We start from the raw sequence: 27554 nt of genomic DNA, 5'->3' as shown, positions 1-27554 counted from the left end.
TAGAATAACAGAAAGTTTTAGTGATTATCACTTCGATGATCGAGTTACCTTTAACAGTGCTAAAATGATTACGTACTTAACGTTCAATTAATACACGTAAAGAAACTTTTAATATACAACTTATGCCTACGCATACTTATCGAATCTTAAAAATTTCTAACATGAACTTATGGCCAGAAGCGTTTGAAAGAGAAAGAATTCGGTAAAACACTCAATAATTGTAATATACCAGTGCCTTAAGACCATTCCAAAAATAACATCAGCATATATTTTCCTTGCCTAGATTATAAATTCCCCTCCATTTTTTTCAATGTTGAAATAGGGGAGCGGTATTATAAGTGTGAAATCGTATTGTGGACGGCGACGACGGGTGAGACGAATTTTAAAGGGAGAGTATATATAGCTTAACCTAACTATCATAATTCCCTTCATAAGTAGACGAACGAAAAATATCACCTCACCACAATTCTCTCCCTTTCACTTTCCCTTCAACGACTAACGAAAACTCTTATACAGCCAAAGGTGGGTATACTGGCACGACGGGGACGACGACGGGGACAACAACAACAGGGCAGGTCGAACTAAGAGCCTCACCGTAGATGTACGTCATACGATGTGGCTAAAAATACTTTAACGTGCTTTTTCTTACTTGAGAAGTATTACTACTGAAAGCTTATGCAGAGTTGAGAATATGTAAATCGAGTCCATGGTCTTACCTTTTAGGATGGGGGGGATGAAGAGAAACGTCCAAACCGCGGTCCCCATCTCTTTAGATGGTTACTGAAAGAACATGTAAAGGATCAAAATTAAACACTTAACGCCCGTCTTTTCACAAACTAAATAAAGAAATGCATTTTTTAAATTAATTTTTGGGACCCTTTTACGAACTGAAAGAGCTTACCTTCCTCAATACACATATATTAATAATCTACACCTGGATTAGGCGGGAATACAACTCTCAAATCTAGTAATTCTCTATTGTGAATGTAATATTTTCCTTTATGTTTAGCATATTTTTCAAGTTACTAATTTAATTACTATACCAGGGATAGATTTAATTTTAGAAGCAGGAATGGAGAACGGTTAGCATTTACTTCAGTCCGACTCATAGCCTAGTATAGAGCCCCTCCCTCCAACACGTAATTAAAAGTTTAAATTACCTTATAGGCTCACTTAAAGTACGTTTTGATGACGGTGACGGCTTTTTACTCTTTCCCTACACTAAAAGCTCTAGTAGATAAGTGTTTAAGATGGATTAAAGATTGTGGGAGGGTCGAGTTAACGCCCGATAAAATTAAAAAAATATCACTACAAGTGCAGTCAACACGTAATATAGGCGGCGTTGCTTCAAAGTCCTAAGCTAGCATGAAAAACCCGCTATTTTTTAAATTGGATTTGCGTGGTCACGTGTTGCGCATAACCAAGGTAACTCAGAATGTCATCGAACAAGCAGAGTACCGCTGCGAGGAAGCTTTTTTTCTTCTTGGCCCTCCTTGACAACTAAGTAGAATTTGAAATTCTCGTAGAGAAGTATTATATACTTCTGATACAATATATTGTAACACACCTCTCATTAGTTTCATAACATTTGGACCATTAGATCCAAAGATATTGTGGATTGAATACTGAGTTTACAATTTTGACATTGAAAATTAACTTTTATTGAAAAAAAATTCAATCGACTCTAAATGCTTGAATCTTTTTACTAATCTAATTGCTAATTGGCTAATTAACTAATTCATAAATATTAATCTGATTGCTAATTTCCTAATTAATTAGTCCATAAACATTTATCTAATTGCTAATTATAATGTAATTAGTTGCCAGCTAATTAGCACATCTCTGGTTATTACAGTTTTTCCACGTTATTACAGTTTTTTACTAATTGAAAATGGTAATTGAATTTTAATTACTTTACTGCTAATTGGGAAGTAATTTTTTAACTTCAAATCGGCGAAAGAGATTAATTGAAAATCCAATTGGCTAATTTGCCAAAACTAAATCTAATTAATTTTTAATTAGATTATTACCTTTCCGATGTATACTAATTAATTATAATTACATCCCAATTAGCAGTAAATTAGTTAAAATTCAATTATAATTTTAAATTAGTAAAAAATGCTAATTAGTTAGAATTTTAATTAGCTAACTAATAAATTAGCACAGCTCTGCGTTAAACCTTGCATTACCAAAGGCAGAACAGGAAATCCATGGGCACCTTTATGGTGTTATTTGCTACTTACGGTTTCTTTTTTCACCTTAATTAGACAAGTAATTAATAAGAAATTGGTAAATAATTAGTTTGAAAAAGATTACTAATTTCAGTTTCTATGTCTAATTGCTAATTGGCTAGTTAATTAGTTCATAAATATTTATCTAATTGCTAATTGTCTAATTAATTAGTTCATAAACATTTATCTAATTGCTAATTATAATGTAATTAGTTGCCAGCTAATTAGCACAGCTCTGGTTACAGTTTTTCCACGTTATTACAATTTTGTCACGTTATTACAGTTTTTCCACGTTATTACAATTTTGTCACGTTATTACAGTTTTTCCGCGTTATTACAATTTTTTCACGTTATTACTGTTTTTTTTCACGTTATTACTGTTTTTTTTCACGTTATTACTGTTTTTTTCACGTTATTACTGTTTTTTTCACGTTATTACTGTTTTTTCACGTTATTACTGTTTTTTTCACGTTATTACTGTTTTTTCACGTTATTACAGTTTTTTCACGTTATTACAGTTTTTTTACTAATTGAAAATAGTTATTATATTTAATTATTTTACTGCTAATTGGGAAGTAATTTTTTAACTTCAAATCGGCGAAAGAGATTAATTGAAAATCCAATTGGCTAATTTGCCAAAACTAAATCTAATTAACTTTTAATTCTGAGAAAAAAAACGCGAGGTGGCGTATGTGTCGCCCTTCTTCAGTTTTCTACACAAGAGAGGGGAGTCCCAAACCCCGCTATTGGTTACTTCCTAGGCTAATTTAATGGACTTCTGGTATTACTGATTTCATTCATCTTCGATACTTGTCCCACTTTCCGATAGCTAAAAGAAAAAAAAACAACAAGCGACAAAAATTTAAGCTAAAGAAATGTAGCTCGATTAAAAGAGAGATCGAAGCGGGCAACTTGATTTTTTTTAATTCATAGAGCATAGGGGTGATTGGTATTTCTCAATTTTAAATTGCCCCCTTGAGTGCGCGCCACTATCCCCTTTTAAAACGGACGGATGCCCCACTAATTACTCCGACACAAGCTTGAGATTTTTTCAATGATAAAAGCAATGAGGGAAAAAATTTTAAATGAAAGGAATTATGTTACATGTAATTAGAATGAATTGAAGGAAACGTAATTTTGAGCCCATTGAATTAACTAGTTTTTTTTCATAATTTAATAATATTTATTCGTGATTTTTGAAGAATGGCTATCAGTTATTAAATGAGTTAACCTAATTAATGAAAAATAACATACAATTTAAAACATTTTTATTCTAGGCCAGTAAATAAAATGTTTTTAATAATATAAAAACAACTTAGGTCTATAAGTTGCAGGAATTTAGCCTAGATGGCGCGTACCTCTCAGTCCCTCAAACTATAATAATAAAAGCAAAGAGTTTTAAAGACTTGAGTGGCACAGTAATGCAAACAAAACTGATATTTTTAGATAAATCGCCTCACAAACAAACCTAAAACTCACCTTTGTTTGTCTCATAACGCTCTCAGACTCTGTAAGTGTAAACATTTATGCAGAAGGTTGTGTGGAATGCTGTTTATAATCGATTTAAAAAAAATCATAAGGAATTTTACCTCCGAAATAATGAAGACATTAAAAATTGAATGTAATTATTAATTGGGCAAAATTTATAATTACAAAGTATTGGTTTTTCTCATTATAAATCGCCTCTATCTAAATATCAGAATGAAGGGGGAAGAAAAATTAAGATCGCTAATAATTGAGGACTTACCCCAAAGCTCGTAATAAGACATAATTAATATTCATACCTTAGGCATATCATTTAACCCGTATCCTTTCAAGAAGAAAGAAAAAAATTAAATTAAAAATTTGGATTTAATTTTTAAGCTTGAGCTTTTATATTTTGTTACAGTATTAAACTCCGGATTTAATATAAATACGAAGCTCTCGTAATAAGACCTTGAATCTGGGAATTTCCCGATTTCAATTTAAAAGTTTTTCAAACAAAAATATAATAATATAAAAGAATAAATGAACACAAAGAGCTTTTTCAACATAACTGACAGTTTTAAACGTTGAAACTATTAATTTGTGCTTTCTTTCTCTTTCTGCGTTATGTTTATATACCATTTTTCAAAAGAATTTCAGCTTTTTTTTTCAGTTTAAATTAATTTAATTGAACATTTAAACATTTATGATTTTGTAAAGATATATATAATTGTCCCAGAAAAATAAAGATACATTGTAATTTACCTAATTGTAGCTTCAAATATTAATATAAGCATAAGTTTATAAGATATGTTCCGTAAGTATGACACTACCTATACCAACGACACAAGAATTGACAACACTCGCTTTTGCTTCTTATTTAGTTTGTACTTAGCCATTGACAGCGCCTCACCGCGCGTCGCTTTACGAGTATCTATGACGTTTCACCCACGTCACTTCATGACAAGATCTCAGTAACCAGTGACAAACTCATGGAACATATCTCTTATGAACTTATATTAGCAGAGACAAATATAAACCTCGTGTAGTGGCCAGTATGGTATTAACAACGCAATCAAGGTCTTTATAACGATACTGTCTCCTCTCTGACAAAATTGGATCCGCTTTTGGTTCTTGGTGAACATATTTTGTAGATCAAAACCTGCTAAATATAAATTAGTTTACATTATAAAATGCTTAAGATGTAATTATAGGTTTTATTTCTACGTCATTCATGCTCTTGGAAGTATTTATAAGAATAAATAATTAGAGTCTCTAATCTATGGGGCGCCGTTCGCGATATAATTGTTTTCATATAATTATAATCAACATGGTTTGCCAAAATTTATCATGGGAGTTTTGGTGCAAGCTAAGACCTACAAAGAATGTATATCAAAATTTCAAAATATATTTTGCATTGTTAAGCAAATTATAGTTGCGAGAAACACCCACAATCTCGAAAGGTCACGTGTCAAAGTATCTTGTCAAAATTTTACAGGGTCAGTTTTTCAAAAAAGGCTTAAGAAATATTTAAATTCTATATTCTTAACGTATCAACTGTATCAAAAAATGGAATATTTTACTAAAGTTCCCTTGAAAGTTGGTTTATAACCTGTCTCCGTAAACAACGAAATAAGTTTTTAAATTTTATTTAAATAAGTATTTAATGAGATATAATTTAACGGGACGGCTAAAAGTGGGTTAGTAGTGGGTACGAAAAGAGTTTAAAGACAATAACGTATGAAGTAACGATTTTGAACTTAATTAGAGATAGCGCGGTGGCTTAAATGATTTATACTCGAAGAATTGCCTCACAGGAAATAACAAGGCTACCGGAAGTTAAGCAGGACATTGATTACGTATATTTGCGGGGATGACTGTCTTTAATAAACGACTTCCTTTCAATAAAAGAAAATACATTTTTTTTAATCTTATTTTTGTAATGGACGTTTCCCGGAAAATGTACCTAAATTTTCACGATTATAAAAATTTAAATTACAAAGAAAAACTATCATTGATGAGGAAAATTAAACATCAATAATTGATTTTGCGCTTGGATTAGTTTTGAAAATTATACGAAATCGTAAGTCCATTATATTCTATATAAGTACGTGTTGAAACATAAATTCATAAGATATGTTCCATAAGTTTGTCACTGGTTACTGAGAGCTTGTCATGAGGTGACGTGGGTGAAACTTCATAGATAGAAGCTCTGCGGTAAACCCATATTTATGCACTATAAGGTTATGAGTGTACTTTGTGAATGGTTAACCTGGCAGTAATCGGGTTGTAAAAAGTGGATTACTGAGCAAAGTAATTATTTTTGAATCCAATCCAAAAATTTGCATACGATAATCAAAGGTCAAAATATCCATTATAAAAGCCCATAAATCGTCAAAAACACATGATTACCTCGTCCACGATAAGACCTTGGGTTCCTTAAATTGAAACCTATCAAGAAAATATAGCTCAGGAATTCCAATTCATGACATAAGCGTCGATACCACCACACCTACCTACCACGAATAAACTCATCTATTACCATATTGTGCACCCTTTTAAATTAGCTAACAATACGTAAAGAGGGAAAAACACTGAGAAGGAAATTCCATCGACAGTGGGAGTATATGTGTAGCGCAAAAACCCTGGGTTAGTACTGAAGGTCTTTCTCCTACATAACTATAGGCTGCCTTGATTCTGCGATCAAAATATTTTACTAGATTCACCTTTGGGCGATTTAAGAAATTCTAACACCTTTGATTATATGACGAGACAAGGAGCTAACCACAACAGTAAGAATGTTTTAATAGTAATATTTACTAAGTAATGTTGAAAGTCAGGTCACACTCGGTCACTAACAGAACAGTTACACTTCACGTCGTTCTATTTAACTTCCTGATGTGGTGTGGTAAGGATACCTCGAATTCAACCTTGTGTTAGGAGTTACGAGCGCCATTACGGGACCACAATAGCCATTTGGAGTCAAAAATATGCTCAAGTGACATCGCCAGTGGTTACTCCCTCTAAATGTATATGGAAGTATATATTTTTGGGCATTCTGGGAAAAAAAAGTCGAGAGCGGCTCGCGCGAAAGAGGCCTGGGTTTTTCCGGCAGTTTTTTAATCGGACCTGTCAATCAGACAGCGACGAGGCGTGGTACAGAATATTAAACCCCCCTATCCTTATATTTAAAACCGTGTTCTCTTCCTCACGTCCGACCACATTAACTAATCACTTGACATTAATTTATCAATTGACAAAGCGCGAAATTTCAAAATTCAAAACGAAACTTTTTAATGAATATTTTGAAACGTGCAGAATACAATCAACGGTCTTTCTACGCTATAAAAGAATCTGGCTGGATGGAATAAGTCGAAATAGGCTTAGCATTGTAGGCGTTTAAATTAAAATCTCCCGTGAAGTTGTTAACGGATCTTATTAAAACTGAAAGAATTATCGAAGCCGAGAGGCGTTCTCCATGGCCTTCGTCAACTATGTTCTTGATACAGCCAATTTGCTCTAGTACTATGATATTAAATTATCTCTTGCGTATCGATAGAAATAAACATTTTTTATTATTATTATTTAAATAGTTAATAAATATAATTTGTTGTCAATATTCATTTTTTTTATAACGGAAAAAGGTAAATATTGGTTATAGAAGGGAAAGTTGAAAATTGATTGAGAACTTGCCCCTAATATAAATTCGCAGTATTTTATGCAAAACATTATCAATATGCATAGAAATATACATGTATATCCTTTCTTCTAAATTGAAACAGACTCAGTAACATTTTTGAGGCAGATCATTTTACAGGGGCATGATTAACCCGCAATACAAAGGTACTCAAAAGGAAAGAAAAAAAAAATTTGAACAAATCTAAATTCCATGAACATACCTGACGAAACTAAAATATTTCTTTCTTCAGTATTTTGAACTGAACAGAACTCATTCTATTGGAATAAGGCAATTCGGATTTGTTCCATCCTTTGCCGCCATTTTTTTAATGATTTTTTCTTACCAGTAAGTAAGCTATTGTGTTTGTTTCAGGGCCTATAGAGACGATGGAAAAAAATGAGTGTTTAAAATCATACTAGAAGAACTCGCTTTCATCCATTGAGTTATGTACGATCTTACGTCAAACAAAAACGGGAATAAACTGTTTTTCATTTTTCAAGCAGTTAGAAATCTATTACACATGCCAATAGGAGCAATTTTTAGCTTGCCTAGGCCCCTTTGACCCCTGGCCGCGCTTCAAGTATAAATTACTATTTCTTATCAGGTCGTCGATGTTTTTCACTACGATCGTAACTACACGTAGCTGTCAAAAAGGCGTCAAGGGATCGAATTTTATAAAGAGGCTTTAATTGAAGCGCGCCTTTACCATTTCCGCGTAGTGTCGGCTTGGAAATCGAACCGAGAGAGGGCGCACGCGTCAATCAATCGCGGATTATGAAACCCTGTAAAGCATATTTTTCGATATCGGCACCGTTTGTAGATGAAATGGTTGAGCGTTAAAAGTCTCACGATCATATTTCTCAAATGAGAAAACGGATTTCAGTCCTCAGATGAAGAAACGTAGAACAGGTGCCCTGTATATTAGCCCCTCCCTTTATTTTTACTAAAGTCAGCCAATCAAGAGCTGTTGAAGTTATCACGTAAGCAAATTGACGCGTTAGTCGGAGCTTACTGAATTCCATCATTCCCAACGCCTAAACCATTTCATCTAGCAACTTGGATTTCCGATTTTGGGTTACGTTTATGGAGAAGGTATCAAAGGGGAACCTACTAAAAGGGGTTAGGTGCATGGACTGATCTTTCCAAGTATTTTTTCGTGGGAAATTTTCTATACAAAAATCTGACATTGATTTGTTTTGATACTCGATCGCGGTTTTTTAAGTGCTGTTTTTCTCGATTTCGAATTTTTATACAGCCTTTAATGCCATTTAACCTTAATTTTTCCATGTTTTTCCTATTTTGATTGATAGATTGTTCTAAGTTTGAAGTTATACTCTTAAATATATCATTGGCAAACTCCTTGTTTTTTCGTTCGTTTTGTTGCGAAAAAAGTGATTAGGAAAAACTTTTAAACAATTGATCCGTTTTCGATAAGTGTCTAAAGATAGACTTAGCGTTAATATAGGCCTTGAACATATTTTCATTTTATTTTGCCAGCATTAAGCTGTTTGCTCTAGTTTTTCAATTTTAATCATTCATAATGTAAGCGTATTTGAAGTGGAATGTTTAAAAGGAAATACAAATCACTTTAAACAATAATTAACGTAGTTTTCGAGAGCTTTGCCAAAACTGATAAATATTTTTCGACCTAAAGAAATTCAAGAACATTCCATAAAAGAAAAAATACCTAATTTTCGAGAAATATAAAAATCTCCTTCTGACCTAGTTGTAACACAATATCAACAAGCTAAACAAGCGTATTTTATGTACAGCTAAATAATTAGACCTAAATCACAATGAACGGACCCCTTGAGGCTAGGTATCAACGTGGAATAAAAATATATATAATCTTATTCGTTTCGCCATCAAATGAATGATTTAGATCTGGGAGCTTTATGGTTTTTTATACACCACCGAGTATTTTCAATAGAATTACGCGTTTATTTCTTCAAAAATGTTTAGTCCGAGAGTGTGTGATTATGGAGACGAAATGTAGTACATCGGGGTTTTTTTTTATTCGGACGTTTCACTCTGATTGACTTGAAATGGTTCAAGTAGGGCGAGGTCAACTAAAGAACAAAGGCGAAGAGTCACGGTCAGCTAAAAGAATTTGGACAACGAAGGCGTATAGTTGTTAAAAATAAACTTCATTTGACCTACGCAAGAATTCTAGTGATACTTTTTACATATCATGCATGGACTATGTCATATAGTGAACACTAACTAAATACTCCTGTTCCAAAACACATAAATGACATTCTCAACGATGACGTTGCGTGCCTGATTTGTTATTGGAAAGATGTTCTTCACGAAGTGACACTCACCAAGATATCGCAACGACTAAAAACACGCAGAGATAGAGAAGGTTGAATAGAAGGGAATTAAAAGCTGTAAGAAGACAGCACACGCTGTCGATCGTAACGAACTTGACCTTTCCATCAAGAAAGAGTACTAGCATATACTCGAAGGATATAAGGGGAGGGGAAAAAGAGTTCGAAGATACCAGCCGTGACCGCCGAACATCTCTTTAGCTCATCTTCACCCACCGGCACGTACCTGCCCCTCTTAGGAAACTTTTTATCCTACACCTAGAGGGTTTCATTCGCTTCCCCGAATTCCCCACGCGCCACGCTTATCTACGCCTACGCGTCACGACGTTTCACGGGTTGACGGTCAAGTGTGAAGCTGATATAAGCTCAAAGCCACGTTCCTGGCACGCGTGCGTTAGGCGCGTCACGCTTCACGCGCAACCATACTCGGTCGCGTGGCTAGTTAAGAGAAAAAGACTGGCAGTTTCCGCGACAACTCAAGCAAAGTATATTCATAAACTCAACCTTTCAAATTTAATTTGGTAATAGCGGAAGTCCATTTGATGAAAGACAACAGTCTGAGCAGAAACCCATAGATGATATTTTATAAAGGAGCCTTCGTGTCGCACGTCATTTGGTGAACTTTTAGTAATAGCCAGGCTTCAAGCTTAGGTTGTCGCACGCGGGTACTTGAAAACGCAAACATTGTCCATCCCCGTGAAAGGATTTAACGAAGGACTAGATAGGCCTATTTCTAGTGGTTTGTTGTGTTTATGAAGGGAAGATGTTGCGGCACGATGAAGGATGCTTTAATGAGCGTGCGCGGGATTGGCGACGGAACCGGCATCGCGCTCCATCTACATTGGGACAAAAGGAGACATTCGTATAAAAGACACGTTGAAGCGTGTAAGTGCACGGGGAATTTTTATTACTGGATCTTTATAGTATTTATTCGAGGGTAAATCCTTGGCGGAAAATTTACGGGGAATCTACAACGAGCTGTTTCCGGCCAATGACGTGATTGTTGTCGTTTATAGTTAACTTCACGTTTCATAAATTTTCCGAAATTAAAATATTTCGTGAATTTAATTGTGGAATGCAGCCAAAGTGACAGATATATCTTGGCTGATTCGGTACCGTATTCACTGCCAGCTTGAATAGACCCTTTTGATGTAAAAAATGGCGTAGGCAACCCTCAGTATCGGGACATACAATGCCGTCTCTACGCACTCTCATGATACAAAAGACTACAACGCAGGCGTCGAAAAGCGAGATGGAAGCCAAAATTTTACCCCCGTGTCTTTCCCTCTTAGCTAACATCGAAATGGTCTATGAAGAACTTATATTGTTCAATCTGTGAATCACGACAACCTTTCCTGACACTAACTGTAGGATATTGTTATAGAATTTCTTTGGATATTACTAGAGATGGGCCGATACCGATCCCATATCGGTATCGGTACCGATATTTGACTTTAACCGATATATCGGTATCGGTTAAAAATGAACCGATATTTCTACTCGATATTTTTTAAGGAAAAATATCGGTTCATTGTCAAACAATACCGATATATCGTTTAAAGTCAAATATCGGTACCGATACCGATATGGGATCAGTATCGACCCATCTCTACAACCTATATTATAGCATCTATTTTCTTATTGATATCGGTTAATATATCGGTATCGGTTTAATATCGGTTTATTCGAAGGATCGGCTAAAATATCGGTATCGGTACGTATCGGTTTCCCAAGTATCGAATGATATCGGTATCGGTTAAAACTGGTATCGGCCCATCTCTAGATATTACATATCCATAACGCAAAGTTTCCCAAGAAAAATACGTGGCTTATCATTAAAAAGTGACTTCTATCTTAATTTTAATTAAAAATACACGAAATTAGCTCATCACGCTTAATTGAAACGTTATTTTTTCGAAAAGGCAACAACTTGAAAGTACAAAAAAACCGATCAATTATATTTGTGGTCGAGATTAGAGTAAGTCGTCCTAATTAATTAGATCGTTAATAATCACTCCTTTTGAAAAAAAAATTATTAAATAACAGGGTTTTTCGGGAACAATAAGTAGAGGATGCTTGGCTGTTTAATATGTATGGCATTATCCCCCTAAAACTTCCACACCGAGTTGGAAAAAAAAATGCAATTTTTGAACCCTGGAGGTTTGGTACTGGTAAAGAACTTTATGGAACCCACGACGCGAGAGAGTTTACAAACGCGAGTCGTTTAATCAGAAACTGGGATCGTGTCGGCTGCTCCATCATTTATTACAGTACGAGACTTAAAAATGATAAAAAATAAAAAAATGTAACGATACCTTCACCGATTTATACAAAGACGCGTTGCCTTTTAGCAAGTCCAGAGGCGCTCTGTTATACAGTATGTTTCGGTTCGATCAGAAGTCCGGATAGTTAGGTTACGACGCTTTGTCTGTCTTACTTCAACAGTTCTGGAAAAAAAGGAAATATATGGGTTATAATATTTTTCAGATTATAGATTATTATTATTACAAAAGATTAATTAGTGATCCGGTTTATAATCTGACGTGTTTATCTAAATATTTTAAGGGGACAAGTAACGTGTACCTACAGCGAAGTGGGGTTTGTGAATGCAAGACACTTTACTTCATTGAAGTGTGGAACACAAATACGCAAAAAAAAAGAATATTTTTTACGTCTGCGACATCTTGTTGATCAAGCGATACGTAACACTGTATGACCCTAGTTATAAAACTAGATATAGCTACGAAGAGGGGGGGTGGATAGAAAAATTCATTATGCAAATTGATCAAACATTACTATTCACTCGGAGGTGTCGGGGTTCGGCAAAGAAATCAATTAGTCACGGCTTGTAATTAATAACGTAACCATCGTTTATAGAAACAATCACTATTCCAGTGAGGCGGCTCACGCGCTAAGGCTTAAATCCTTTTCTCCTCCCGCCAATTTCTAATCCCTGTACCACGCTAATGACGAAACCGAAAAATAATGCAAAAATACCCTCCAGAGGCGTTACAGGAAGACTATTTTTAGATTTCGAAAACCTGGTTATCGAGAACCATCAATATCCGAATTCAAAGCTTTATAAAATTGAAAGAGACATGGAGTAATTAGAAAAGAGTGGTAATATCTTCTATCATTAAATTATAGAGGTGACACGGGGAATGTTTACTGTACTTCAATGATACTAACAGATGAGGAGAAACTCGATGTCAACATGGCACAATTGTGACGAGCTAACAAAAGTATGCATACATATAACACTGTTTGCACTTTTGCAAAAATAGGCAAAATTATTGGGATATATTTCTTGGTGTTTGGAAATAGTTACTGGCCGATGGATTACTAGTGTAAGAATTAACATATCTTAACGAGTCTGGTTAATTTTGTTTCATTTCTAATATAAAAAAGGTTTTCCCGGATTTCCCTCGCAAAAAAAATCAATACCATTAGCGAAATCCAGTATATCATAACAATTTCGGTACCTTCCTAATTATTTTTGAGCATGACCTCGATCGCGAATGATTTTATAATTAACGAAGCTTCGTTAAAAGAGCCATGCAAACTTTGGGATTCCCCAAAAATGCTGATTATCTTGATTGGAAATTGGCTACATTTCAAAATAATTTGAGTATTTATAAAAAAGGTATTGACTTCTGATTAAAATGTTGATATTCATTCATAATTTTAAATTTTAATTCCAACAATTATACGTTAATAAGCCTCGCTTATATATTGGATTTCATCTCATTTCTACACCTTTATGTTTAGTCTCTATGAAAAAGAGTTAATAATTAGTCTTTGTTTCTATTTCTTTTTATAACACTTATTAGTACCTTCAAAAGTAAAATCTATATTTATAAACCTTGTGCATGCGTGAATACTCATTTGGACTGCGATAGTAATAAACGCCATCTACGGGAACTCATACAATTAACAGATGAAGCGTTACCAACAGACAGTCAGACAAGGTTTTGCGTTCCTTTTCACCACAGGAACGCAGACATTTAGGCTAGAACTGACGCCACTTTCAAAGGACGACTCATGTCCAATTGAAATCATTTTAATTTGCGTGCAATACAAGTTAAATTACGATGGACTTACTACCTCGGAATCCAGTAATGCGCAATAACAATTTCGTTTCACCGGCTAAATATCGTTTCAGTCATACGTTGAATTATTAATCGACGTACAAATTATCGAAAGCCACGCGACGCAAATAACAAAAGCCGAATGAACGTTAGAGAGAGAAAAAATTAATTAGGAAATTATATTTCGTCATCAAAATTTGTAGGGTGAGCTCGTATAAAAAAATGAAAAGGCGATTGTAGGAATTGGGCAACGAGCCATGCAAGGAAGAGAAAATAATATTGAAGAGATACATCATAGACGTAGAGAAACAACACAACGTCAAACGTATGGTAAGGAGGGGCAGTACTGTCTTGGACGAAACTAAAAATATAGGTTCCATGAAACCAGTGATGGTAGTCAAAAATTAAACTTGTGATGGATCATTCAAATCTACCGACATTGTGGTCTTTTTTCAAATATTCTCTATATTAATCAATGCAAGAACTTATATTAGACCTGAGAATATATGAATTGTAATTTCACAATGCGACTATGCATGGGAGAGCCTGGGAAAGCATCGGATAATACAAGAAACGCTGAAAATATTTCTCATCTCTTAAGTGAGTTCTTGACAAAGGTAAAACATCCCTTGGTTAAATCCAAGGAACGAAAATACAGCAAAGAACGCTTAGGTTTTTTTCTTTCTTTGTCATTATTTTTTTTCTGTAATACAAGCCCTGATGACGCCACAGACAATATACTACATATTAGGTTCTGACTATCTTTCCTTTGTCTACTAGAGTACTGGTCTACACGAGTGCATGGGGAATGGGAAAAACTCAGGTATGGGTGGGCTGAAATTGTAAAAAATATATATATAGGTAGGGGAGCGAGATAAAAGAGAGAGGAGTAAGGTATTGATTTAAGCTCAGGAAGCTATGACCAGCCTCCTGGAGTCAGCCAAGATATAAACGAAGTTGTGTAGAGGGGGGGGGAATAAGTCAGCTAGGATCAAAAGTTAGGGATCCTTCATTAAGAAATTCGGACATGGATCACACCTAAATAGTTTAAACAACACCGTTAGATAGGGATTGAAGTAAGCCATATTGAAGGAACTGTTGGATTTGACCTACAAGTTTACTCTCAAGCTAGAGATGACACCATACTTCTTCATAATGATATGTTAATATGTCCCATGCAACCACAAAATCAAGACAATTTCTTTACCAAATACAACCCTAGCCCATTGTTAATTTGTATCTGCCCTGAAACTGTACTGTTTAGAACTTAGGGCAAGGTTTTATCATGGAGCTGCAATTTGTCTTCACAAAACTGTTAGTAGTTCCAATCCACAACATCCATTTTAAGAGGGGGTTGGTCTAACTGCGAATTCGAGGTAATCTTTTAGTCGTACATCATACGAAATTTCAATGATAGATGGTCCTAAGTACATGGACAAGATACGTCGAAACTATCTTGGTCAAACCGTCTTCTGTCAGAGTTAATAAGATGGATTATAAGGCATTCCAATAAACAAACCCGAGCGGTAATACCACCTGGACATGTCCGAGTCCTTTTCTCTCTTCTTTAGGAACGTTCCCTGTTCTATTTACTATGCCATGCGCGTTTGCTTGCCACGGGTCATCAGCATAATTGCAATTAGCGGATGGTCTGGGCCACGATATGTAGGTGTGCTTTCTCTTCTTCCGAACCCCTCTCAGATAGCCAGGAACCCCGGCTTCAATCTATTTCCCCATTAAGGCTCCCTCTCCTCTACCTGAACGCATTTAGGTAAAAGTACAACAAGGTACGAGCCGGGATGCGTCGTGCCGAGAAGCCAACCCCCCACCGAGCGCTGCTTCCCGGCATATTCAGTACACTACTTTATCATTAAAAGAAGTTTCGAGTCGTTTAACAGCCGCCACCGCTAGGTGCCTCCTACAGATTGGGTTATGTTGTTGGGAACTCGTGCCCTTAAAAGTTGCTCACGACTCCCATACCAGGGTGCGTTGCCGTGCAAGTGTTAATGCGAAACTTTTTAAAAGAAGTTTTTAATTCATCGAAGCTTTTTAAACTAACTTTTGAAAATGTAAAAATAGATAAAATTCCTTAATATGCGCTAATAGTGTTCTTAAGCGGCGTTCTAAATGCATGTCCTTAACATAGTTTAACAATGTACAGTCCTTGAAAGAATGGGTAATCTTCTCGTTTACCAATAGTTTTTCATCAGAGTTGGACAAAACAAAAGCAACTTCATCATTCACACTTGCAAGCCCCAGATATCTACCCCCAAAATAAACTGTACATTTTTCGACCTTTCTCCGTGAGTACTGAATTTCCAAACCATACCGGTCACAGCTTGCAACCCAGTATAAAGTACACGCGTAGAAACGTCCGTAGATGTGGCATATTGGTAGACCGTTCTCGCTTTCAAGATATTGACTTCAAAGGTTGAAAATATAGCGACTAAAATACCCCTTCTTCCTTCTATAAATGACGGTTTTCATTATTATCTTCTCTCTTTTAATATAAATTGGGGAGGGGGTTGCATATGCTAGATGGCGTCAAAGCCCGCTGGTTTATAAATGCCGAGAAAATTCGTTACGGTTTAAAATTAGGGGAGAATTGCCAGCCCAGTATGTTTGGATTTGAAGACCATTTATTTCATCGGTCGGGCCCAGTCGGGGCTCGCAAATGTAATTCGAGGGTGTTTCAATGGGCGTACAATGATTGCCCTACGGGGCTAAAATTAATCTTTTAACTGGACAGCTTTTCTGTGTTTCGAAACAAGCTTCAGCTCCAGTATGTCTGTAGCGAAATATATTTTCAGTGGTACTAGCTTTGCTAAGTACTAAATGATCAATGACACTTATAAAAATAAATATACCTTTTTTCTGATAAACGTAGCTAGTTTGGGCTACAACTTCGCCATATCTACGCGTGGATTTCAAACATAATAAAGGTTGGGTTACATTTTGTCCATTAAGAATTTAATGGAATTGAAAAATAGAGATGCTTTAGTAAACGATAAAAATAACGAAGAAGCTGAGAGTGAAAATATCAAAGTAGGGTTTATTGTAACGTAACTTACTTCCGGAAATAAATTTTAATCATAGTGCATCTTACTTGAAAGACAGGTTCAAATTGTTAAAACCATCAACACTACCTTTTACAATTGCTAGGCTTAATTCAAAACGCTTAACGCTTAACCACCAAAGCATAGCTATCGGTTACACAATGAAATTTCGTAATGGGACAAATTAAATTAACAAGCAAAAACACTAAACAATAAAGGGGAGAAGAACTCGCGATCGCCGAAGCGTGTTGTTGCGGCCGATGTCCCGCTACAATAGTTACGCTCTTAACTCAATGCGCAGAATCTCATAATATATAAAACTAACCACCAAAACACTCTTATATCATAACAGAAATATATGATAATATTTTCGAAATTACCATCTTTCGGGCATGCGCAAAAATTATTTGTTGTAGTCACAACATACGTATTTTTTTAAAAAGGAGAATGTTAGCACAATTCTACCATAGATGATATACAGTGGAGGAGTAGACACTTTAGCCTTTACCAATACCTAAGGGAATTTCTCGCCAAATTTTATCTTCTGTGCAAGACATATCATTATTGGTTGAAAAATGTCGTCTGCTTTACTGTATATCCTCTACTGAGGCGGAGAGTGATATTTACACAAAGTCAACCAAGTACTCTACCAAGAAACCAAGTGCCGGAAGTAGCTCCAAAAACGGTCACTTACATCCTCTTTGATTCCACACAAAACGTCCCAAAGTTGTTAAAATATCCCATACAGGGCATAGATGGTAATTTCAAAGGTATATTCATGTACTTCGGTTGGAAGGTATACCTCCCTCATATTCATTGTGCCAAGGAGGAACAGGCATTGCGCTCGAATGGTTCGCTACTGTCCACCCCGACAGCCGAGCTCGGGCCAGCACTTCCGAGCGATTTGTTCCCAGTTTCAAATTTACCCATCTAGACAATATAATAGAGTATATGATAGTGTGAACGACAAAAGTGCGAGAGACCCCTGAACCACGATTGGGGTCACGGCGTCGTTTTTCCCATAATAAGCTAAGGTCAAGCTATGCTTTTACAACTCTATTGTAATTTTTTTTTTGTCAAATAATAATGATAATAATAATAATATACCTTGTTCGAATTGTATAAGTAATGATACACTGTTAACATATCCGGTATTCAAGCTTCCAAACAAGGGTCGGATATTTGTTTGTTAAAAATAGTTGATATTGAAAAACGGTTTTGCAAAGTAATTGTGATGACATACTTGTTTTCAACTACCGTAACAAAAAAAAAAATACTTGTATAATCAATATGCAATGTAATAAATAAATTAGTAACAAAAGGATGTCCTGTAATGTTTTCCAACATTAGATAAATATTTACGTAAATGTATGTTTTTTTTTTCACCATGTATGCTATCAAATTGTACCGGCAATGTAAATGTACTGTTCCGATAATTTTACTGGTTGTCATTCTAAAAGATGGTGGATATTCAAACTGAAATAAAACCATAAAGCCAGTCTAGAAGATAGAAACATTATTTCTTATTGCCGCGAACTGAAAAATATCTTTCTTAGTGAGTTACCCACGTTTATGGAAAGGTCCAGGCAAATTTAATAGATAAATCGATTTGCACTGATCGTTACTTATCAGACAGACAGAACTCCTACTACTATAGACATAGATTATGCCAAGACAAACTCCACCCAACATCTTAGTATCATAATGCTCGTCCGCTGCCCTTCATTCATTTATAAGATAAAATTATATTTATTAATGCATGAGTATATATGAATGAAGCATAATTCCGCTGAACTCAAGAAAAACGTAGACCTAGTTGGTTGTAACGCGATAAACTAATTCTCAGAATCAAAGCGACAGCGAAAAGGTCATCAATGGCGCATCGTGTTCCAAGAAATCTTCTCGTATACGTTTTGGGCTTTTCCGCCACGCAGCGGCGTTCGACAGAGCAGAGGGTCCTCCAACGACCGACAAGGAGGGAGAGGAAAGGAGAATTATCGAGCATTGCGGGGAAAAAAACTCGAATCTTGTAGGAGAAGCCCCTCGAGTTGTGTTTGTCCAATAGCACGCGACTCTAGGTTCCGTCGCGAATTCGCGATTAAGAGAACCAGGGAAGGCCTCGTGGTATTGCGCCATTGCACGTGCCCGTTGTTGCTATTCCGCCTATGAGAGGAAGGAAGTGAAGCTCGCGAGGTAATCGATAGAACTACACGGTGCCTCGACGATAAATTATTTCGCTCACATATCCACGAAAGCGTCTAGTTCTCCGCCAATCTGAATTTTGCACGAAAACCCTATATACATTGCTTAAAACATTCCCATATTTAGCCTTCAGCCGAAATAAACGTATATTTGCATACGTAAAATGACGCGAAAAGTTTCATTAAGCGAGTAATGTAATTTCATTTTAATATACCGGTATAATGAATACGTTTAGAAGTTCTGAACTTCCTTTCAGAATAGGTTGAGAATTTCACGCTATTGAAGTTTTTGAAATGAATTACAGCTAACCATTAGTCTACTCTTACAGACATCATTCAATATGGTAGTTGATAAATGTTAACTTAGGTGATGAAAAGCTAAAACCAGCAAAATAACCCAATATCAAATGAGATCATAACCGAATCCCCCGCACTAATTCCACAGAAATAAAACCATATATATAAATCTAATTTGAGAAAAAAAAAATAACCCAAACGGAAACTCAATCAAAAAAGGAATAGTAATTATATAAGAAATCGAGCAAGTATTTTTCATACATTAAAAAATTCTTAAATATCAAAGGACCATGAGAAAGGGAAATTAGAAGGAAAAAGTCACTTTCTCCGTAAAGCGTTATGACGTTTTAAAAAATGTAAAAACCAAACAAATTAGAATCTATAGGTCCCCACCCATTGAAAAACTGAGGGACTGTGAATTCTTTGGTTAAAGAATGTCTCGCATTCGACGGAGCAAGTCATAAATCCAACGCTTTCAACGATTCGACCGCAAATTCTTCATCAGTTCCTTTGGGTCTCACCGCAAACCAGCATCGAAAATAAAATAAGGAAATTCCCGTTCACATGATATAAAACTTCCCTCCTGTTACGTAGACAGTGAAGTATCCGCCCTTTTTCGGTCTTAAACCCAGTGACGTCACAATCGCGATCGCGTCTTTCCCCCGCTGAATCCCCCTTGATGGTTGTCAATGTTCCAATCGAGCCCCGAAGGACCCCTTTTTAAACCAGAAGCGTTCTTCAAAGACCCAGAACTCCTTGAGAAGCAGCGCCGTGGCGGCCAAGACGGAGGAGGCTTAGTCTTAATTCTCCCTTAAAAGTATAACGGTATTCGGAGTAAAATATATTTTTCCTCATCGAGAAGTACCATTATTGGATACCGTTAGTCGGAGGGGAGAGATTAAGGGGGATCAAAACTAGGATAACTGGATTTTCGGCAGCCCGCGCGAAGGTAAAAACCGGACAAGTATTTTACCAGAAAAAAAATGGCACCATACTTTCCCGTTCTTTCGGAAGAGGGCGTCCTGAATACCTTTTTCACGTTCAGGTAAACCAGGTGAGCAACGGCTAGCGGGACCTGGTATAAACGACAGAGTGCTTCGAGAGGAGAGCAAAGTTAGAGGTCCTCGAACATAACGCTTGGCTTGTGGAGATACAAGTCAAACAATATATATATACACTTAACAAGGCCCTCTGGCTCTCGAACGAAAAAATTAAGCCAGCCGCGCACGGTGATGGTAGTGATATTACAACCGTAAGAACTAAGGGATTCCGTTACATTAACGCACTCTACCTGACGGTATAGTTATGTACCGTTAGTCGAGCACTACGCGTATTACCCTCGTATTTTGGGGTACAATATTCCTTCAATCAACTTTATGTGCGCGAACTTTATAAAAGTTTTCTTATTGTTTGAAATTTTACGATACTGGATTCGACCGCGATCAATCTGTCGAAGCGGTCAACTGGAAAAATTATAATAAATTTTTATTTATTTTTGGATTTATCGAACGGTGGTGTAAATTGGTTGTTCAATTCGATATATTCATCTCCAAGGTGTTTCTACGCCTTGAATACGAAGATTTAAATTATTAGTTCTTGTCGTGAAGTGGTAATCACGTTAGGGCGCGAGTACCGTTAGCCCGTTTTGGATGCTGACTGTGGAAGACTCGACATATCCGTCGAGTTCGACACCGAGCTTCGGATCATACCGCGCAGCATCAGGCCGAGCCGGGATGATGACCGAAATGGCCGATTTTCACGACGTAAGTTTCAAAATTCTACTTCTTTATATCGTACATTTTGTTCAATTTGAGAATGTGCACTACATTTCGTAAATTTTCTCGGATGTTATTAGGCTTTATGCCAATTTCGCAATATAGAGCAATGAGGAAGTGTTTATTTAAACTTGCATTATCAGGTCTAGGTAATTCACCAATTTGTTTTTTCAATTTTAATTATTCTTTTGGGTAATGTTTATATAGAGTATTTCAAACATATAACCAGTTCAATATTTTTCAAAATGGTTCGAAACACACGACGTATGCTCAAACGTATTTGTGGGAAATAATTATGATTACGGAACTAACTGTTCTTCAATGATAGTTTACAAAGTCGTCATTATACCTTGGTAATTGAAACAGACACGAAAAACCCTTAATTGTCCACTAAATTGTTTCCTTAACTAGAGCGTACGCAACACATACAGTGTGATTTAAAAGGTAACGCTCTATTGCCGCGATTGATATTACCGAAAGAATGTTTAATCAGTGTATTGATGCAAAACAAATATTTGAACTTTTGTTGGGTACTTGAATTTCTATGTTAAGTCTTAATTAAAATGATTATTTTTACAATTGAGGTATTTTACTAAGGGAAATAAGTTATTATAAATGTTTTCTCTCGAGCAATCCTCAATTTCTGAACCATGGTTTCATGATCTCTCGCTACGGAGCTTGCCGCAATCGCCAACCGCGTAGAACCAACGCTTAAAATATGCGCGGTAGCTAATAGAAATTAATGAAAGTACACTAAAATAATCACATAATATTTAAAAGATTTAAGGATATAGTTACTAAGAAGAAAAAAATAATTTAAAATTCTGTTTGATTGCCTTTGGGCAAAATACGTAAAATATTTTTCGGTAATATATTTTCTCTTTTGAAAAATCTTCGAAGCAAAGTTCGCTATCTAGATTTTCTTTCTAAAAACCATTAACTAGATATTCGATTGATTTATAGCTAGAAAATTGTGTTCGGTTAATTTTTTGCCAAATTCATAGTAATTTCCTTACAGAATTGCTCTAGTATTTTAACATTAGCTTCCTTCAAGAACGCAAATTTACGAAACTCATTATAATAGACCTTTCATTGGACCGGTGTAACAAACATATAATTTAATTTTAAATAGTGCTCGGTAACATTCTAATTTCCGCGGTATGAGGAACGACCTTCGAATAAATTTTGAAAATTAGTCTTTTGGGTATTTGATCCTTGTCATTTGCATATAATCGTTCGTTTTTGGGGGATGGTGCTTAATACGCCTATCGTCCCACCCTTGTCATTTACGGTCATACGGAAATCACCCTCAGCGCAACATAAAATACTTTAATAGAGATATTTGAATAAATTTAACGCAACGAGAGACTCAAAATTTCTTCCTTCCAGCGAGAAAAAAATTTAGCTTCAGCACCAGTCGTTGTTACGTTTTAAAACTAATTTAAGGAATTGAACTGAAATATTAATCTTTCATTAATAACATTTAAATTAACAGTTTTTAAATTTTACGAAACTAATATTTGTTATTGACTAAATACGTTTCTTCAAGCCAAAATCTGTGCGACCATCGATCCATTTGACCATGCTTTTCGAATTAGAAAAAAATGTAATAGAAATTTTAATATTCTTCACATATAACGGTACATTTCTCGCATACACAATTATCATAGTTGGTTCATGCACAAGCTAATATTATAAGCTTTATTATATAAGAACTTTGCTAACTATTTAATAGTGAAACATTTTCGTTGCATCGCATCACCCAACTTATATCTTACTGTAATCAACTCTACGGGTTCTACATTAACATACAAACGACATATATATGAGCCCTTCGGCGCAAAGTAACTATCTAACTAGCATTTCGGTCTGTGGCGCGAGGCTTAATTCTATTTGCAGGATTATATACTTTTTGCACACTGCATGAAATACCTAGAACAGCGTTAACGATAGAAATGTCTCGCGGTAATTACTTTCCTTTACACTTACAAGAAACGATCCGGTTTGTGAACTATGAGAATTCTAGCGCCTTTAGGTAGAAAAGAAAAGATACTACCTTCAAATAAAAAGAAACCGAAATTCGTATTCAGAATATATCACCTTTAATATTGAGAAAGGCTTATATAATGCGAGGCTCTTCTATATAGTGTAAATGTGCAATACCAAAGTATACTCTATTCTTGGGTTTCGCGGTTATTATTTTGTTCTTGTAATTTCAGTTCAGTTCGGCTCATTACTTTTAGGGCCATTGGCGGTATATGGTGCTACCTTAAAATTAAGATAATTATATAGGGGCGTTATATTTTAAGGTGTGAAAATTCTCGTATTGTTTCTTTGTATACATAATTAAGATGTTTACAATCTTTTTAGAACAATATTTGTATCGCTAATTAACAACTAAAAATATCGCGTACTTAAACGCGTGTTATACTAAACATATCTTTAATGAAGCGATTGAGACCATACAACTCTCAATTCATTTCCCTGAAATAAAATTATCACAACCATGTCTAGTTTTCCTAAAAAGGTTATGAAAATTAATTTTATTAAATTAGGAGCAAAGGCTACGAACTGTAACTTCCGAAAAGTTATAAAGCTTTATGTTCAGATGTCCTTCCTACGTCCCATAACGTATTTATAAACCTTAACTATCATTTAACTAGACCCTGTCCGACATAATTTAATTCGCTAATCTGTGATGTTAAGTAATAATGCCTGCCTAAAGCGTGTTCCCTTAATTTTGCAAGGGGAATCGTTTATATTCTGGCTAGCGTCAAATGAAAGGAAATCAAACGATGCGTAAAATAATCTTTTAAAGTCTTTTAGCGTATTGTTTTTCCAAGGTAACCGTTAAGTTTATGAGCGACACGACCGGATTGAGGGCCATATCGAAAAGGAAGCCGTTCTGACTAATCTAATACCGCGCCGTCTGGTGGTGACCCAACGCTCGAGAGCACCCTCCAACCTTACACTTTTAGAAATATAAAATTATAGGTAGAGGGACCAAGGTGTACTGAAAGCGGGTGGGAGGTGAGTAGAGTTTTAGGTATCGTCGTGCGTATTGGCGCGCTTCAACCACGCGCTGGACAGGAAATCGCGTAGAGTTATGCCATTAAAAACCATTTCCGGCTTTGGACCCGAGCACGGCGTTGTGATTTCTAAACGGGCGAAAGAAAATATGGGAAAACTTTTGTGTTATGTCTGAAGAATGTAGGGTTGAAGTAAATACGTTCAGCTAGCTAATTGGACCAAGTCATCTTGCGACTTATTGCCACTTATCTAACGCCTTTGCAATGCATAGAGGGGTGGTGGCTAGCCCCTATGCCACAGCTAACCGACAGCGCCCTATACTAACTATTACCGTAAAACGTGTTGTGTTCACTTGGGTCGTACTAAGCGAAGTATTTTTGTTTTCACTTTAGTATAGAGCGTTGAAGTGTAAAACTCAGGCAAAATATAATAAGAAATGTGGCTTAGTAGTGAGTGAACTATGACCCGAGTCAATTTCATGGTATCTAGTCTAAAGAAAATGTTAAACGTATTATCTTGACCATTTTTCTAATAGATATCTCAATAAAAGGGGCATATTCTTGATTTACTACGACTAATTTATATCTGGTATTGCACAAAGGATATGGCCTTAATGTGATATTCCGAGCAGGTTCTTCGACGACATTTTGGCTTTAACATATTTTGTGCCCATAAAAAACCATAATCCCTGGTAAAACGATTGTATGGCGATCTTATATAGCTTACTGTTGTGTTTAATAGCGGTTGTAGCTTATAGAGAAGCGAGCGACACCGTCGTGGCATTATTATTATTACATTTTTTCGCCCATACTCGTCCGTTTCGATGTCCTCTATCTCTATTGCATAACTGTAATTTAAAAATAATTGCAGAAACGCTTTTTCGTTTCTATACTCGCGAAAGAAAATTCTGATGCCGAAAAGCACTTATTGTGATTAAAAAAAGAAACACTTTTTTTTCTTTTGATTGGATAGTGGTTGCATATAGTGAAGTTTTGTTTTTGATGTTTCTTAGAATTTTATTTTAGAAAAGGTCATAATATCAGGTTTTTGTTCTTATCGTCGTTTGATATTTTGTTTTAAACATTTTAGACCATTTATATTGTTGGGTTTAATACTATATATTTCGTGTGTTATTAAAAAATTTTTGGAAAAGTATTTCACGCACGTTTAGGACAATACGAGTCTTTACTAGTTTCTCTACTTTTAGGATTAAAAATGTTTTTGTTTTTCGAATTTAGAAGACATTTTATGAAAATATAGTCTGCTAGCATGGACGATATCCATATCTTGAACGTAAATAGACCTTTTCGATGTAAAAAAGGGGGTAGGCAACCCTCAGTATCGGTACATACAACGGGGGGGGGGGGGTTTGATACATTGTCATCCGTCCCTGCGCATGCACTCTCATGATACAAAAAGACTACAGCGCAAGCGCCAAAAACCGAGATGAAAGGCGGAGTTTTAGCCCCCGTGTCTTTCCCTCTTAGTTACATCGAAATGGTCTATTATATATATTTAAATTTCATAGCAGATTTATAACAACACTATTCCATGGAAAAAGAATTTTACATGGAAACCCAATAAAATAACAAAAAAAAATAACAATTACAAGAAAAAAATAGAACTTATTCCAAAAATACAAATTTTATATTTCAATGATTATTAATAGCAATTTCCCGTGAAAATGGCCACAGGGCCTGGCTCAAGACTGGACAATGTGGGCCAGAACCCGGAATTAGGTCTAGTGAAAATATAAACCCCGAATGGTAAAAAAGAAAAACGAAACTTCCAATCGAGAAATCGAAACCATATTTTCTTAAACAATTCAAGGAAGTTGCCTTTTTTTCTCGGCTTCTCGTCCGTCTTCGAGTACGAAAGTGGGCTTAAAATTAAACCAGGAATAAGGAGAATTTTGTAGAAATAAAAAATTAAGAGAAAAATGTAAGAAAGGTTTTTATAAGAATGAGTTCGTTTTTCTTTCTTTTCTGCTTTTTAAAAATATGGCGAGCGAAAGCCGTTATATAAATATTGTAATGCGTATAGATTTCCCCTCAAAATTTCTACGCTCTACTTGATTCTAATGAGGCTTACTCTTGAACTAAACGTTTCCGTCGCTAAAATACTCTATTATTACAATGTATGGTTAAAGATATGGAATCCGTTATGATTTAGTTGGACTCATAATAAATGTCGTATGCTTATAACTTTTACATTGTATCAGTTGCGATGTATGTTAAAGTTTTCAAGGGTTAGCCCCTCTTATAATCGAACTTTGTTTTAATACATTTATAATTTAACCACCTTAAAAGCTGCGGTATTTTTACGCGTGTAAAATAATTTAAAAAACATTCCTCCTAATACTGGGTTTCTAAGTCTACATACCAAATTCTTACATGATCACTTTCTGATTGGTTTGGTAAAGCAATGAGCCGTGAAATTTGCTTGTAATAATAATACGTTTCCTTAGCAATACATTTCTAGCGCCTCGACTCAAAGAATGGAATTTTTCAAAATTTTGAATTTTGAAAACGAGAATATCATTTGATTTTTAAACCAGTCCGTACATAGAGCGGCATAGCGAGTATATTACAATTCTTTTTATATAATTTTTGAGAAGGATTTTTTAAACCGTATTATGTAGACACTCGATCCGCACCGCGCACTTGGCCGATTTCAGAGAACTTTACAACGATCTAAGAACAGGTTTTTTTATATATTAAAGTCTGTAAAGAATAGATGTGTACTGCAGTGAAAAAATAAAAAGGCGATATTAGTGCTAAGGATTGTAACGTATACCCTCGTAAACATTCGGAGACTCGCTCGCTCGTACCTTTATCTATTTGTAAGAAAACTAATACCTCAACATCACTGCGGGATTTAGAATTAAATAAATAAAGTGTATTTTTCAAGGATGAACAGAAACGTTTTTGCTCCTTCCAAATCCGTAAGTTGAGTTAAAATATATATATATTTGTATTTAAGAGTGTTTCGTTATTGCAATTAATTTATTTATTCAGAAAAAAAGGCACCTAACCTTCTGTTTTGGTGATTGTTTAATGATTTTGAGATTTATGTTTGTTTTTGTGGATATGTTTTAAATTGATTTAGTGTATTTACACACGTTACGTCTTAATATATAAATTACGCTTAACAGATTTAATAAATGGAACACAAAAATCATCTGTTTCACTATCAAAAATTAAGCACCTTTATGAACAGTCCCCAGATATTTAAAATTAACAAAAACTCTCCTTAATCATTAATTGATTTTAACTGAATGAAAAAATGTTTGAAAGATGTGAAGGAGATCTTTAATTAAAAAAATCATCACAGCCTGTATTAATATTTATTCAATAATATTCATTCTTAAATTCGGATTGATCGTTGTTATTCATGGTAGAAA

General features: G+C 35.4%; 1 protein-coding gene across 1 annotated transcript in view; it reads left to right on the top strand.

The window, feature by feature from the left end:
* Positions 1-20111: 20111 nt before the first annotated feature.
* The window catches only part of LOC149623618 (uncharacterized), a 31858-nt gene continuing 24415 nt past the window's right edge, over positions 20112-27554 (top strand). Inside the window, exon 1 of the mRNA XM_089852644.1 lies at positions 20112-21109. Coding sequence (XP_089708770.1) covers positions 20996-21109 — 114 coding nt within the window. The 5' untranslated portion in view covers positions 20112-20995. The remainder of the gene's footprint in view (positions 21110-27554) is intronic.

The sequence above is a fragment of the Phalangium opilio genome, unplaced genomic scaffold, assembly GCF_054372755.1.
Source record: "Phalangium opilio isolate 3A_F unplaced genomic scaffold, DU_Popi_V2 ptg000113l_1, whole genome shotgun sequence".
NCBI lineage: Eukaryota > Metazoa > Arthropoda > Arachnida > Opiliones > Phalangiidae > Phalangium > Phalangium opilio.
Note: the sequence above shows the minus strand (reverse complement) of the source record. Positions and strands in the feature narration are given on the sequence as shown.